Raw genomic sequence first — 16,683 nt, 5'->3', positions numbered from 1 at the left:
CTTTCCACAATCTCCCCACACACCCAACATCCCTTCTCTCACCTTCAACCCCTCACCCCCAAAAGCTTCTCCTCATCCCCATTCCACTTCCCCACACACACCCCCATCCACTATGCATCCTATTCCCTTCTGATCCTCTTTTGGTTTATTTCTCCACACACCCCTCTCTCCTATTCCTCCCCTTTTCTTTTATGGTTCCTCCCTCTTGCATTGAACAAAGTAGAGGAAAATGAGCCAAGCTCCTGGTTCATTAATTTCAATGTTTTATGAAGGTTGCATCTTTAGCATCCATCCACAACCTTCCACATGCCAGCAGAGCACAGCTTAATTTTGTTCAAAGTTTTTTGTTGTTGAGTTGGCCTTTTATGTAGATTATTTTAGGGAACTTTATACTCTCCAGGCAAGTTTTGTTAATTCTTGACAATAGATTGGTTTTGGTTTTTCTTTCATTAGTATGAGGCATTTGTTCTATAGAAAGGACCATGTGGTAATTGTTTGGATGCTACTCATATTGATGTCCAGTAGCTACATTCTTTCTCTCTCTCTCTCTCTCTCTCTCTCTCTCTCTCTCTCAAAACTGCCAATGCTTAAGTTTTAATGGTGTTGGTTTTAACTTTTGCTTTTTCTTCTTTCAGCGAACTACTGAATTCTTCAGATACGTTAAACTACATTGAAAGGAATCTTGAAATATTTTTTCCAACTTGAAGTTTCATTCCTGGGCACTCTCTGTTTTATTGAGTTATGTCAACAGCTGCACTATTCACCTTGTGTAGATCTGGTGGCTTTCACGTGAGAAGAAGAGCACTGTTGACTTTCAAGCTGCTACAGGACGAAAAGCGCGTGGTTCTACTTTGCCAGAGCAGTACCAGTGATCGGAGGTCTTCACGCTTTGACGTTGACGGTGGTGGCCGCCTGACATCCTGGGATTCTTTTGGAATCTGGGACAACCGCATTGATGAACCAATTCTTCTTCCACCCAGCATAAAATATGGCAAACCCATTCCTAACGTTAGTCTGAGTAAAGTCGGATGTGTCACTCAAATAGGCCAACGCAAGGAGAATGAGGACCGTTTCAGTATTGACATGCTAACTGAAAATGTGCTGTACTTTGCAGTGTTTGATGGACATGGCGGAACAGCAGCAGCTGACTTTTGCCATAAATATATGGCAAAGCATATTGCGTACGTATCTATCAATTGTTAGCTTGTGAGCAATGAACCTGGGAAGATCCAAAAATCTACTGGAAAGTACTTTTACTTTTGGATCATCGTTATAATTCAAACTTGCCTTTTCATTGATGCATACATTTTAAAAAAATTACTGAGTGTTACAGAGAAAAAAGTTACATGGCCAAAAGTTGGGGCTTGTCTTCACAAGCTGTTTGGTTAAAAAAGGTTGCTGTTTGTATAGTAGTCCTTTATCCATTTCCCTTAACTATACAGTATAAGCCACTTACAGCGGAATAATCTGTACAGATATAGTTTGCCTAGCATGTCAGTCCACGGAATGGAATGTGAATCCTGTCTTCACCCTCTACTAGCCTTGCACAGTTCCAATCTTTGTGGTTGTCTATCCTTCTCTATACTGCACTGTATTTTGAAAATTTTCACTTGCTCTGGCCTAAGTATTTTTTTTATGAGCATTCGTCATTATGATCTAGTAAATTAGTATTCTGTGGGGTTGACTCTATTTCAGGTATTCATGTTGCATCGCCATTTCCTCTGGATTCAATGGATGCCTCTTCCAGTATCTTTCATGAAAACTTTGTGCGTTAAAGTGGCTTTGATACAAGGGGATAACTTATATCCAGCCTCAGTCAAATTTTGTTAAGAGTGTTATTTTAATTTCTTAGAACATTAGGAAGGATATTTTAGAGTTGTAAAGCATGGAAACAGACCCTTCATTCCAATTGGCCTTGCTGAGCCAGCTTTCCCAAACTAGACTAGTCCTATTTGTCTGCATTTGTCTAAAACTGGAGGCATGCATTTAATGTGAGAGGGTCAAAGTTCAAAGGAGTTGTGAGGGGCAAGTTTGTTATTGTGTGGTACGAGTGTGGAACACACTGCCAGGGGTGTTGGTGAAGGCAAATACAATAGGTCTTTTAAAAGATCTGTAGATAAGCATGTGAATATGCAAGGAATGGAGGGATATGAATTAAGGGCAAGCAGAAGGGATTAGTTTAATTTGTGTCAAGTTTAGCATAACATAATGGGCCAAAGAGTCCTTTCCTGTGCTTTACAGTTTTATATTCATTTGGACCATATCTCACCATTTCCTATTCATGTTCCTGTCCACACGTCTTTAAATGTTGCAACTGTACTTGCATCTGTCACTGACTCTGGCAGTTCATTCTATATTCACACAACCCTCTCTATGAAAAGGCTGCCACTCAGTTCTCTTTTAAATCTTTCCCTCTCGCTTTAAACCAATGCCATCTAGTTTTGAAGTTCTCTATCCTAGAGAAACGATCTTGGCTATTCACTTTATCTATGCCCTTTATTATTTTATAAACTTAATATAAGGTCACCCCTCAATCTCCTACACTCCATGGAAAAACGTGCCAGTCTATCCAACCACTCCATATAGCTCAAATCTTCCATTTCTGGTAACACCCTTTGAAATCTTTTATACATCATTTCCAATTTAATATACTTCCTCTGCAGGCTGACTAGAACTGTACATATACTCCAAAAGTGGCTTTACTAATGTCCTGTACATCACAATATAATGACCCAACTCCTATAATCACTGGTGTGATCAATGAAGGCAAGCATGCCAAATGCTGCTTTCACTACCATGTCTACCTGTGATGCCACTTTCAAGGACCCATCTCTTAAATCTCTTTGTTTGGCAACACTTTCCCAGGGTCCTACTATTAACTCTAAGTCCTTGCCCTGTCTTGTCTTATCAAAATTCAACACCTCACATTCGTCTAAATTGAACTCGATCTGCCTCTCTGCTCAGCTGATTAGGATCCTCTTGTACTTTTAGGTAAACTTCACAATCTACTATATCATCAATTTTGGTGTCATCTGTAAAATTACTAACCATGCTTCCTATATTCCAAATAATTTATATAAATGAAACCAACATTAGACCCAGCACTAATCCCTGCAGAACACTGGTCACAGACCTCCAGTCTGAAAAACTCCTCCTACTGTGAAGCTAATTTTGTATCCAATTGGCTAGCTCTCCTTGGATCCCATGTGACCTAACTTTACTAACCAGTCCACCATGCAGAACCTTGTTGAAGCGTCTACTGCTGTACTCTCATCTGTCATCTTGATTGTGGATTTAGAATCGCGTCACGTCAGGTAAGGACAGTAGGTTTCCTTCTCTAAAAGACTTAATGAACCAGATGGGTTTTTCTGACAATTGGTGAAGGTTTCATAGTCTTCATTAGACTCTTAATTCCAGGCTTTTAAAAAAATTGAATTCCAATTCCACCATATGCAGTGGCACAATTCGAACCCAGACGAAACGTCGATTCTCCTGCTCCTTGGATACTGCCTGACCTGCTGCGCTTTTCCGGTAACACATTTTCAGCTCTTTAGATTCATTGTCTAATGATTTTACCACAAGCCCATCACCTCCCCCTTCCCATTTTAAATTAAGTCCACATCTGAACCTGTTCCTTTTTGGAAAAAAAATCCAAGCCATTATTTTCAAATGGGATTAATAGAGATTTATTTACTAAACTCTCATGTATGTAAGAGAGAATGACTTCGCAACTTTCTCGTTTTGAGGCAGTCTTTGCCTGTGTGACTTTAAAGGCTATTGTACTTTTTTTTTTCGCCATATTGCTTACTCATGTCACTGCAGGCACAAGGTTTCTTCTTGGCCTTTTTGGGTAACCAATTGCTGTAGCCACCTGCAAACAACTCACCATCACTTGGCAATTGCTCTTAAGGCATTCATGACTATCCATCTTGTGGAGTTGTGTTTCCTATTATGATCACTAGTCTTTTCAGCCTGTATTTATGTCCCAGCTATCTTTTGGTTTTCTCATGGTCTCTTCTATGACCTGATTTCCGTCTGGGCTATTGAGCAACCCTGGCTGTCTGTTCATTACTGTAAACTCATATATAACTTTGTCAACCGTGGCTCAGGTCATAATATTGTTATCTCTGTGTTAGGTTATGGGTTCAAGTCCAACTCCAAGACCTGGAACATAATCTAAACTGACGCCAAGCAGTGTCGAGGAGGTGCTAAACTGCTGGAAGTGTCCTGATTTGGTGTCTGATGTGTCTTCTAGTAGATATGAATGATCCCATGGTACTATCTTGAAACAGGCATTAGCCCTGAATTTCTGGCACTGTAAATTCTTCAACAAATATGAACAAATTCTGATTCTCAGTGCTATTTATGGGAGCCTACTGTGTTCAAATTGCTGTCACATTTCCTAAGACAGTGATGCATTTCCAGAATCTTTAATTGTCCTAAAGAGTATTTAAGGTCGTGGAAGATGCTATATGAAAAAGTCATAGTCATAGAAATGTACATCATGGAGCAGACTCTTCAGTCCAACTTGTCCATGTTGACCGAATATCCTAAATTTATTTAGTCCCATTTGCCAGTATTTGGTCCATATCCCTTTAAAACCTTTCTGTTCATATACCCATGCAGATGCCTTTCAAATTTTGTAATTGTACCAGTCTCCACCCTTTGAGCTTTTTTTAAAAAAATTATTAATAGGATGTGGAATTCACTGGCTTAGTCATTTGTCCTTGAACTGAGGTGTTTGCTGGGCATTTCACATTGCTGTGATTCTGAAGTCACATATAGGTCAGACCAGGTAAAGATGGCAGTTTTTCCTTCCCTGAAGGATATTGGTGACCCAGCTGGGTTTTTACAACAATTGGTGCTAACTTCATGGGCATCATTAGACTTTTAATTCCAGATTATTATTGAATGCAAGTTCCACCATTTGTCATGGTGGTATTTAAATACTGGTCCACAGATCCACAGAACCTGTGTGTGTCTCTCTTTCTCTGTCTGTCTGCCCCCCACCCTCTCCTCCGTATTGCTATTTTCTTATCTTGCTTTTTGTTTCTAATTTATTGCATCAAATATTCTCATTTTCATGATTTGTTCAATTACTTTTCTTGGTTTTTTTTCTTGGCAGTACTCTGCTATTTCATGCTGTTCTGCAGCTTTGATCTCCACTAACATGTTACATTTCAGTGTTAGCCAGCTGAACTACATGGCCAAGGGAAAATAATTCAAACAATGGGTGTTTGGTTTTACTTTGTGTAGTGTTCAGTTGAAGTATTTCTTTATTCTCCCTACCTCACAATATTTTTACTGTTATGTTGATTTCAAGATAAAGTTTGCTCCTATTTTCATCAGAAATAATGCGCTGTGGCAGTATATAGTGTTGTGGCATTCAGCGTAGGGTTGTAACATCTGTTCCGTTCAACTAACTGCGCTCTAAACCAAAATACGGAAACAATTTACATCACCATATGCGACATGAAAACATATCTGGTGTGAGGAATGGTAAATTAATATCTTTCATCATAATTTGACAGTGAAATGATAAATTCTGTTTTACAATCCTCTTCCAAAAGGAGCCAATTTACAAAGTATATTTTTCTCTTTTGCATGTTACTACAGCAATATATTTTTTTATTTCAAAAATATACTTTATTCATAAAATATTTTGATAGTCTGTACAGTTGGTCATGCCATACATACGTAAACATTCCATTTCTTTGCATACAGAGATCAGACTTTATCATTTTTATATACAGGTCTGTACGTTTATCAATCATATATCAAAGTTTTTTTTATTTCAAAAATATACTTTATTCATAAAATATTTTGATAATCTGTACAATTGGTCATGCCATACATACGTAAACATTACTACGGCAATGTATACCCAATATATTGCTCTTAAAGTTATACTTGTGACTTTCATGATCTCAAGACATCTTGTAGCACACCACAGCCAATAAAGTATTTTTCAGTTGTGGTTACTGTTGTTAAGTCAGCAAATGCAGAAGCTAATTTGCATATAGCACGGTCCCTAATGAAGCATGGGAGAAAATTACCAGTTCAGAGATACACTATGACAAACACATCATGAGGGCACCGCTAATGCAAGTGGAGGAGTATTTCGTATTCACTTGACATTGAAGAACACAGAAGATCTTGGGATCTCAGTCTACAGCATAGATTTCGCCTTTTCCTGAGATTGACTTTGATCTGATCAGAAATCCTCAGCAACATAGAACATCAAACGAATCACATTGAAGACCGCAAGTTGAAAACTATCCAGAAATTACTGATTTGGCATGAATGACTACTGCTCATTATCCTTTTTTACACTTTCTAATCACTTTGCAGAGACTAAAATAAAGATTGGGGCACTCTCATGGATTGGTTAGGAATGACCTGGCTTAAAAATTCCAAAAATGTAACTGTTTTAATTGGAGAAAACGTTGTCATCCTACAAGTCATTAGTATGTGTTTGTTCAGCATCAGAGTTCAGTAATTATGATGTTTAAAAGTTGACATTTTCATTCAATAACTTGAAACTTTTTTTGCAGTAAGACTCAGGGTGTAAAAAAACATTCATGACAAATCAGTGACTTCTACATGGTTTTCAATTATGAGAATTATAAATGGCATATCTTTGGAGAAAGATGGAATAACTAACAACAAATTTGCTTTTAACTCCATCGGCAGGCAACAGAAGTTGCTCTAACCGTCAGAGTAATAACTGTGAGTGCTGTCCATTTCATAACTTTCACCATTGTTATAGCTGCAGATTCAGGGCCACAAACTCTTAACAGTGCAGCACCACCTTAGAGTGAAGCATGACCTTTTGACTTTGCAACTGCACTCTAAGTTAAGCTGACAAACGTGTCATGTTATCAAAACAAATTTGTCCTACTAGTTGCCCATAAAAGTAAAATTAATATTCTTTTCAACAATTGATAGAATTAGGCTTGCTGCAGTGGTAGCACTTTTGCTTCTGAGACAGACTTGCTCCAATATCTTGAGCAAATACGTTAGCTATGTTATTTTGGAGGATATGTTAAACAGAGTTTCTTGTCTGTCTTCTCAGAAGATAGAAGGGAAAAAAATCCATGGTGTTGTTTTAATATGGCTGAAGTGTTCTCTTTTCTTAATCCCTGATCAACATGAAAATGTGCGATTTGAACATTATTGTGTTGCTGCTTGTGGAGCTGAAAATGTGTTGCTGGAAAAGCGCAGCTGGTCAGGCAGCATCCAAGGAGCAGGAGAATCGACGTTTCGGGCATGATCCCTTCTTCAGGAAACGAAGCTCCTGTCCGAAACGTCGATTCTCCTGCTCCTTGGATGCTGCCTGACCTGCTGCGCTTTTCCAGCAACACATTTTCAGCTCTGATCTCCAGCATCTGCAGTCCTCACTTTCTCCTTGCTGCTTGTGGAACCTAGTGTGCAGAGATGTTGATGTCTTGTCCTACATTACATCATGTTACACCAAACTTGTTAGTCAAGGGCTTTTAGATTAACTGAGACTGTACAAAAGTGTCTAATTTCTTATATGGTTCATTGAACATGCCATGTTCGTTTGTTTTTGTTGAAGTAACTGTCTAAATTCAATATTGCAATCCAGAAATTTCATAACTTTTTAATAGCAGTTAATTGTCTTAATAAATTGAACATGTCTTAATAATTAGCATTTGGATTAGTATAAAATGCATAAGTGTTATTTACTGATAATTTTATTTATTTTTTGCTTCTTTAGACAATGTCTTTCACAGGAGGAGGATCTGGAAGTGGTATTGACCAAAGCTTTTTATGAAACAGATAAGGAATTTGCAAGACATGTCCATTTATCTGAAAATGGTAGGTACCTCTGTTTAATGCCTGCCTGTAGTAAATAAATTGATTAGTTGAACTTTTTTAGTGTGGATGTTAGTAAATATATATGGTTTGCCAGATAGTTTAAAAAACTGATTTTATTTTAAAGAGCTGAAGTTGATTGGGTTATTCTTTAAACTTCAGGGTTAATATTGTACACTAAACTAGTTTTCTAGTTGATTACCAAATTAATGTTGGTAAGGAAAAATGATTCTGCAACTAGACTGCGAATAGATTTAATTTATTTGTTATAACAAACCAAAAACATGCTGCTGGATTCAAATGTCAAACTGCTGCACTCAAGCTTTTTGCTTTCAACTGAGTCAAAATTTTTGTCAATATTTTTTATTTTCTTGTATTGAGTAATTTCTTTAAAAGCCATTTCCTAGCATTAGTAAGCACTGCACATTTTATTGCCACATCATAAATCAGTAATTTCTTAAACTTCTAATATTGCATATTTAAATAAATTTTTGAAAATGCTTAATTTTTTAATTTCATGTTATTGTGAAACTTTGTAGTCTTTCAGAAAATTATTTTTCAAATGCATCCTATTGTCATGTTAACTTTCACGGTAGTAGGATAACCTCATTTTCTGTTTTGTAAATTGTAAGATCAGATTAAAGCAAATTGTCAAAATTCTTTATATTTTATTTTTATACACCAAGCTAGTCTAAGTCATTGGTGGGTGATAATAAATCATTTTATTTAAGTTTTTGTAATTTTAGCCATCAATGGATAGATTCTCTGAAAGAAGTTAATAGTAGGAGTTCTCCTTTCTGTGTTAAGCTTGATTTGTCTTTTTGGATGTACTGATGACCAAATGAAATTATACTTTTTTTTTCATTTCTCCTATACACACCCTAAAATTGTGAATTTATGCTTAGGAAATCACTTCAATATTAATACCTAAGAAATTAGTTTATAATGTTTACATAATTTAAACGCCACTTATTCGTCCTATAGTTGAAAATAATTTTTTCTTCAAAACTAATTTAGGTTTCTCAGGTATGCTGTTAAAATCTGTGAAAGAAGGGAAATGGGTCCGGGGATCATGAGAAATGTTAAAGCAAAAAAATGCATGCTTTACTGAATTGGAGTTAAGTTTGTCATGGTGAAGAAATCTTTTAGGAGGTAACAGGAAAGCAGTGAATGTAATATATTTGGATTTTTTTTTAGAAGGTAATTAATAAGATGCTACACATTGTGCTACTTAATAAGACCACATAGTGTTGAGGTGGCATATTAGTATGGATAGAGGATTGGCTAACTAATGGAAGACTGAGATAAGGGACGTTTTTCAGATGGCAACCTGTAATGAGTAAGGCGCAATAGGGTGAATGCTGGGACTACTTTATTTACAATACATGGTGAATGTGTTAAAGCTAAGTTTGTAGCTAACACAAAAATAAGTGGAAAGGCAACTGGTATGCGGAGGGATGTAGACAGGTTAAGCAAATGGGCAAAAACTTGGCAAGTGAAATATAATGTGGGAAAATGAGGTTATGAACTTTAATGGGAAGAATAGAGGAACTGAATATTATTTAGCTGCAGAGCAGATTTCAGGAAAAATATACTGGCCTAGGAACCAGTCCAGAGAAGGTTTACTAAACTGATAGCAGGTATGAAGGATTTCTCTCATTAGGAGTGGTTGAGTAGATTGGGCATGTATTCATTAGAATATAAAAGAAGTAGCGACAACCTTGTTGAAATGTGAAAGGTTCTTAGGGAACCTGACTGGGTATATAGGAACAATTATTTCCCCTTGTGGGCCAGCCTAGGACCAGATGGCATAATACCAGAATAAAGGGTTGCATTTAGGACACAAGTTAATGAATCTGTGTGGAATTCATTACTGCAGGGTCCGTTGAGACTGAGCCATTAAGTATACTCATGGCTGCGATCGACAGATTTTTAATCAGTACAGGAATTAAAGTTTCTGAGGAAAAATGGAATTGAGGATTATTCTGCAATGACCGCAAAAAATGGGCTGAATAACCTACAACTTATGATTCTATGATTTTCATACTCTTTAATTAAGTAAATTAATTAAGTATACTCTTTAATTTTGTATATTGCTTTTGACAAGTTAGTCCAGGTAAAATGAATTGAATGTGTATATTACCTCTGGTAGCGATATTTGAAAACAGCTCATCCTAAATAGCTCATAGTTAAAAATCACACAACACCAAGGTGTAGTCCAACAGGTTTATTTGGATGTACTAGCTTTGAGTGCTGCTCCTTCATCAGGTAACTGAAGGAGCAGTGCTTTGAAAGCTAGTACTTCCAAATAAACCTGTTGGACTATACCCTGGAATTGTGTGCTTTTTAACTTTGTCCACCCCAGTCTAACACCGGCTATCATAAGTAGCTCATGTCATTCTTAGTTCTGCCTTTAGGGAAATGACTCTATAAACTGCAAAACTTAGTTTAAGATTGACCATCCTTGTTCAAAACAACAAACATGACCAACTTGGGAAAAGAAATATCACACCTGTGTAGGAAAAACATTTGAGTACTGGATATAAAGTATGTTGTTAAGGCTAGATAGAAGGAGTTTAATTCTGTGCCTCAGCTCCATCCTAGTCCTTCTGGAACAGTCCTTTTTCTTTCAGCAGGACTGCTTCCTTACAGCTAAAAACTACCTCTGACATGTATAATGTTGCAGAGCTTCATTTAGAGGAAGAAGACAACAGTCAGTAGTGAAAGGCATTTGGCAGCCATGTGTACTTCTGTTAAAAGAGGAACACTTAGATTAAATGCTTTGGAGTTACTGATGAATTTTTCAAGAGGCAAGCACTTTACGTCAATAGTACCATTTACTTATGAAGCTCAGAATGCCAAATTAGCCCTATAAATGGAATGTTGTAGGTTCCTGGATGTCAATGAGTTCATACTTCTTTAATTTCAGAAAGTGAGGAGTTCATATTTCTTCTGAATCGCAGTAGTGTATCAGCTGTTCTAGCCAACAAGTAGTTTTTGATTGTGGACATATTTCATTAACAAAACTGTACTTAAACATATGCAGTTCTGTGCTGTGAATGGGAGAGCGGATTGCCACCTGAGATTTTAGTCTAAATTAAACTTTTGGGTTATTTCTGCCTCTCCATCAAGGAACACATAAACAAATGGAAGAGAGCTGAGAAAAAGAAATTTTTAAAACTTTTTAAAGAAGTGCTGGAGCAGAGAAATTAAGACCAAAATGAATAAAGGTTTGGGGAGAGCAAACCAGAAGAGAATTGGATGAAAAAATATTTTGAAACATTTGACTTCATTATTTACACTCACTTCTATAACAATTTTCCACAGATTACATTACTTTTCCAAAATGTTACATTGCAAAAATTACAACTGTACTTTTGGAGTTTACTGTTGAGTATAATGCATAAGAGGAGCTGGGCTGCAAAGCAAATTTAATCGTAAGGACAGCGCATCTTTTACCAGTGTAGTGCAGACATTTATGTGGCTGCAGGTTCAGGTTTATAGAGAGTCCAAGATGATTCACACCTTTCACTTTTATATATTTCATTGAATATAGAAGATAAGGAGCAATCCAGTCGGAAAGCTAATGAATGTGTGTATAGAGAGGTGGGGATGTTTCCATTTCAAGGAGTCCAGAGCAAGACAACATGGGCTGAACAATAGATCTGGGTTAGTGAAGATTCAGATCAGCTGTAGCTTATTAAATGGTGGAGTAAGTTCAAAGTGCAGAATGACCTTCAGTTGCAATATTTCCTGCATCTGCCGACAGTGCTTGTGTTTTTATGTTTAACTTTTGTAGTTGGCTCTTGACTTAAGGTTTTTTTTATTGCAAAGTAATTGTGCCTAATAATGATTCACCATGGTTCTGTGATAATGCAGAATTGGAAAGTACAGACAAGCTTTGCAAACTGGTCTGAAAGAGCTAAAGGTATCAGTTTTCAATCAGTAACTCTTGTGTAACTAGGCTGCTTTAAGTCACTTAGTATTGCCAGTGTGCACTTCTACGTTACTAATATCACTTAAAACCTTACTTTTGCCCTCTTGGGGAATCTTGCCTTTTAACTGTTTTTCCTACTTTTCTAATCAACCTGTTCAGAGGTGTTATCGCGCACCTCTGCAGCAGGTGGGACTTGAACTCTGGCTTCCTGGTCGAGGGTAGGGCCACTGCCGCTGCGCCAAAAGAGGGCCCAAAATATTTTGAAGCAACCTGACCAGACATGATGTGACACACCTCTAGAACATGTGGGACTTGAATCTGGGCCTCTTGGTTCAGAGGTAAGGACACTACCAGTGTACCACAAGAACCCTTTAGATGAAACCAGTCAGCAACAGTTTGGCAAATTGTGTATATTTGCATATTATCCATAATATCGTGGTTCCATACAATATATTATTGAATTTACTCGGGTTGAAGTTTATGCAAATCTTGCCTTTTAATAATGTTATCGTTGAGGGTAAAAACAGTTCTCTGGTTATAGACACTGCATTTAGATCTTGTGTTTTGACTCACTAGATTGTGTATTACATGTGGCCCACTTACAAGTGCAGCTTTAATCGGACCTAATGGTATTTGAGATGTGGAAAGTGTTTACTTTTTCGGAGCCAGCAACTATTAATATTATATGACAAAGATACAGATACTGGCCAGGGTTCTGGTTCATTTACAGCCATCTGAATGAAAGAACCAGAGCATCAGTTTATTGTCATCTGCAAAATGACACACTTGATACTCTCAGGATTGCACTGGTGTGGTTTATGTTCTTAAGTCCAGCTGGTACCCACACTTTTTTGACTCTGAGCAATGAGAGTTGCCATAGTCTAGAGCTGACATTCACAGCATCATTTATTTGTCTGTCTTTACTCTCTTTCATACCTAACTTTCATTTTGAGCACAAAATGAAGACTCAGCAGTTTTGCATATTTTTAACTTATCTCAAAGTAGAATTGTAAGAAATTAACTGTGCACTTTTGTCACTTAGTATCTATTACACATGATTAGTGTTGAGAGAATATATCTTAGTGAACTGATGTAGATCAAATATAATGGACCAAATAAGAAAATTGCAGTTGCTGTTGCTATATTTGAACAGGAATAGGGGAGAGAGCTATTTTGGTCAAGTTTACTATATGCAACTGTTACTCCTTTTTAAAAAATATTTGTATGATCGGAATGTTGAGCCTTGACTGAGATGATCTTTGTAATCAAATAACATGCTCTGAACTGATATGTAAAGGGGGGAAAAAGCTAATCTGTAAGGATACTGATGCCTTTGAAACCTTGCATAAGATTGCTACAAAACAGAAGAGCTGCAAGCAAGAACAGTCAGCAAATAATTGAAAGAATACAAGCTGACCAATTCAACAGTTTACAGGAGACTCCATCCATTGGTTCGGCATAAATGCTTATAGTAACACTGTTCCTATTCAAAACAGTTTTTGAATGTTAATTCTAATCAGTACAGTTATCATTTAAAATAATGATATCATCATGTGACTAAAGCTGGAGGAATGCACTTTTGGTTGACTCTTGCTCTCATAGATCCTAACATCAAATAAAATTAGTTTTTCCTGTTACGAAGATGACATATTAAATACCTCATCAAATCAGATTTTAAATAAGATCTATCAACCACTTTTCTTGATTGTTGGTTTACTTTTAATATAAAACTTCATCAATGAAGGTGTACTAATTTGTTAGCAAAGCCAATCAGTGATGTAGAAGTATAGGTACTTATTCCTCTAAATATCCCCAAAATGTATGAATACTTTTGCAGTTCAGGAAGGGAGGAGGGTGGTAGGAGTAACTGATCCTTTTGCAAAGATTGGCTTTCTTAAACTTTCTTAAACTCATTGGCCAATGGATTATTATTGAAGGCAAAAAGATAAAGCATTGAATACTCCAAAGTCTGTTCCTGTAATGTTTGGCACATGTATCATTATTGACAACCACATGTTTGTCTCTGGGGACTTTTCAGGTATATGCTTGCTTAACGTATGTAATATTGTGCTGTTCCTTTAATCATTCAGAATGAATAGGTTCTGAACTTGAGGGTTATTTAAGAAATGCTAAAAATCAGCTGTGTAGCCCTCCCTCGCAGGTTTCTTTTTCATCCAACTTGAGACCAGATAAAGCAAGAAACCCCAAACCACTGTTTAATAAAACCCCAGCAGGGTCTACAGCTAAGTAAGCAGTTAACAACAATCGTGTGTTTGGCAGGAAGTATTAAAAAAAATCTCCGTGGTCAATATGAACCTTTCAACAACAACTTTTCGAGAAACCATTGCAGGTATTTCCATAAAACTTGAAATAGATCAAATTTTCCACAACCTGGGTCTTCAAGAAATATCAAATATGAAGTGCCTTTGTAACAATTGCTATTTGTCAGTATTAATTGTTTTGAACTGTGATAAATTATGTATGCCTTCATTATTCCTGTACTACTTTATAATTTTGCCAGTACCCTACACCTGAAAAGTGTACTTTTATCAATAGATCATGTGAACAACTTCTTATATTTTTCTATTAATTGAACAAACTACTCTTCCCAAACCATTTCAACTATGTCAGGCTTAATTTATGATTTAAAATTGCATAAATATTTTTGAAAAGATTTGTAGGTTTCCCCCAAAGTTAGCTGCTTTTTCTAAAAACAGTTGTGCATTTTGAACTCATTCTTGTGTCTCAGAATAGTGAATTTGCACTAGAATTGAAGTGCAAGATCCTAAAGCATTGTATGTTATTTTCCTAAAATTACAAAAATATTCATGTTAAGTACTATTCTTGCAGTGATTGATATGTAAAGATTTGGTGACTATGCTATCGAATTTTTGAAACAACCAATTGTAAAAACACGTGAAGAAAAACAAACTAGCTAATGAAAGCCAAGAGTTTCCATAACTCTTTGAAGTAATAAAAAAAAAACCCGTAACCAATGATTATAGATAGCGTAGTTTTGAGTAGTACTGAAAACTTGGTTGAAAAGCACATTTAATCTTGCAGCATGATTAATTTTAAAGTTATTATATAATAGATGACACTTGTGACAATATTTGAATATGAGTAACCATAACTATGACGTTGTTGTAATTGAAAATAGACAAATCTTAAACATTGCATTGCCACTATACATATGTCCGGCTTTTTTTTCCTGCCTTTTAATGGTTGGTATGAAATATATAGTTGCATGCTTGCAACAGGCTATTCCAGAAGGCCAAATGGGAGGAAAAATAAGTTTTAGACTTTCATTGAAGTTCTTGAAAGTGCAATTAATGAAACGCAACCATATGCCAGATCTGTCCATAATGAAATAAAGAAGGAATGTTTCCTCAGTTTTGTATTTCATTCATCATTTCTAGAATCCTCGTCTTTGCATAACAAAATGTATTGATTCTGTAATTATTTTACAGTTTTGTATGTGTCATAAATTCAGCAAAGATGTCAAAGTCCAGTTTCTGTCAGAGTCTAATTTATGGTTCGCTACAAAACCTCCTTTTTCAGAGCTTCAATTTAGAAACTTAGAAAAGGTATGATCCCACAGACTAACGAAGGAATGACCAAAGTTGCTTATGAACAGAACAAATCTGTTCTTGATTGTTCAAGTTTCATCCTGTATTTTCTTTTTTGAAGAATGAGATATATGTTTGGCATAATGTTAGAAGAAGATCATGTATGGCTGCCAGTAATGAAGTTTCTAATATTCATTTTCATTGAGAATTTATCTTTATTTTTAATTCATCAAGAAATAACTTTTAATTTTATTCTGTTCTTGTGTGTTTTTATTGGTGCATTTTTGACAGTTCAGGGAAAGATTTTTCTACAGCTTGAGGAGCATCTGACCTCTGATCAGCTTTCATAGCCTAAAAAGAAATGTTTCTAATAATAAAAGTCAATTTTCTGTTCTTAATGATAAATAGGGTTTTTTCCCCCAATTGATAATCTTAATCTAAAGTTCCTTCTGAAAGTCTGTAAACTGATGAACTGAGGGTTTCCACACTGATTATCAGATATCTACAATCAGGAAGAAATTGAAAAACCGGGTAATTAAGAAAACTAGCTATTACTCGTTTTAGTTTGATTACCTTCTTTTAAAGTAAGTTGAAAGTTTTTAAGACAGCAGGAATGTGATTTTGCTCATTCTTAGTCAGCTGCTCCAGTCAGCAAACATCAACCAGAGTGTTGCTGTCGTAACTGGGTTTTTAACTATCAAATGAAGCTTATTAAATCTAACATTCAATTTGAACAGTTTAAGTTAATGAAATAAATATAATGCACTGTTTGACATGCATTTTTCAATGTTCTACTCCACTAATAAAAAAAGGAAATGTTTGAGAAATCTCAGAAGTTAACATCAATTATCAGTTGCACAAAATGAGTGTTAGAGCCAATATTATTCAGCTAAATTTTCATCAAATCTACAGTTGAAGATTTAGCAATAAAAATGCCATAGGATTAGCTTTAATGCAAAAACAATTTCTGTTTTGTCCTGATCAGTCTCGAGTAAGACTACCAGTGAGTTTGATAACCACATTCAGTAGAAGCAAGATGTTACGATTATCCTTACGGAAAGCTATGTGATCCAGATAAAATCCTGGTTATAAGCCTGGCCTGTGTATCCTTGGCCTGATGACATTTGACATTTTTCTGGTTCAATTTGTGGAGACTGATTAGCAAGGTTAGATCTCATGGAATACAGGGAGAACTAGACATTTGGATACAGAACTGGCTCAAAAGTAGAAGACAAAGGGTAGTGGTGGAGGGTTGTTTTTCAGACTGGAGGCCTGTGACCAGTGGAGTGCCATAAGGATTGGTGCTGGGTCCTCCACTTTTTGTCATTTACATAAATA

General features: G+C 36.2%; 1 protein-coding gene across 3 annotated transcripts in view; it reads left to right on the top strand.

The window, feature by feature from the left end:
• The window catches only part of ppm1kb (protein phosphatase, Mg2+/Mn2+ dependent 1Kb), a 41,671-nt gene that overhangs the window by 1,742 nt on the left and 23,246 nt on the right, over positions 1–16,683 (top strand). For all 3 annotated transcript variants that reach the window (XM_043674352.1, XM_043674354.1, XM_043674353.1), the window contains exons 2-3: positions 636–1,181; positions 7,742–7,842. In XM_043674352.1, coding sequence (XP_043530287.1) covers positions 742–1,181; positions 7,742–7,842 — 541 coding nt within the window. In that variant the 5' untranslated portion in view covers positions 636–741. The remainder of the gene's footprint in view (positions 1–635; positions 1,182–7,741; positions 7,843–16,683) is intronic.

Source organism: Chiloscyllium plagiosum, chromosome 32 (genome assembly GCF_004010195.1).
Source record: "Chiloscyllium plagiosum isolate BGI_BamShark_2017 chromosome 32, ASM401019v2, whole genome shotgun sequence".
Classification (NCBI taxonomy): domain Eukaryota; kingdom Metazoa; phylum Chordata; class Chondrichthyes; order Orectolobiformes; family Hemiscylliidae; genus Chiloscyllium; species Chiloscyllium plagiosum.
This window is presented reverse-complemented; position numbering and strand designations above follow the sequence as displayed.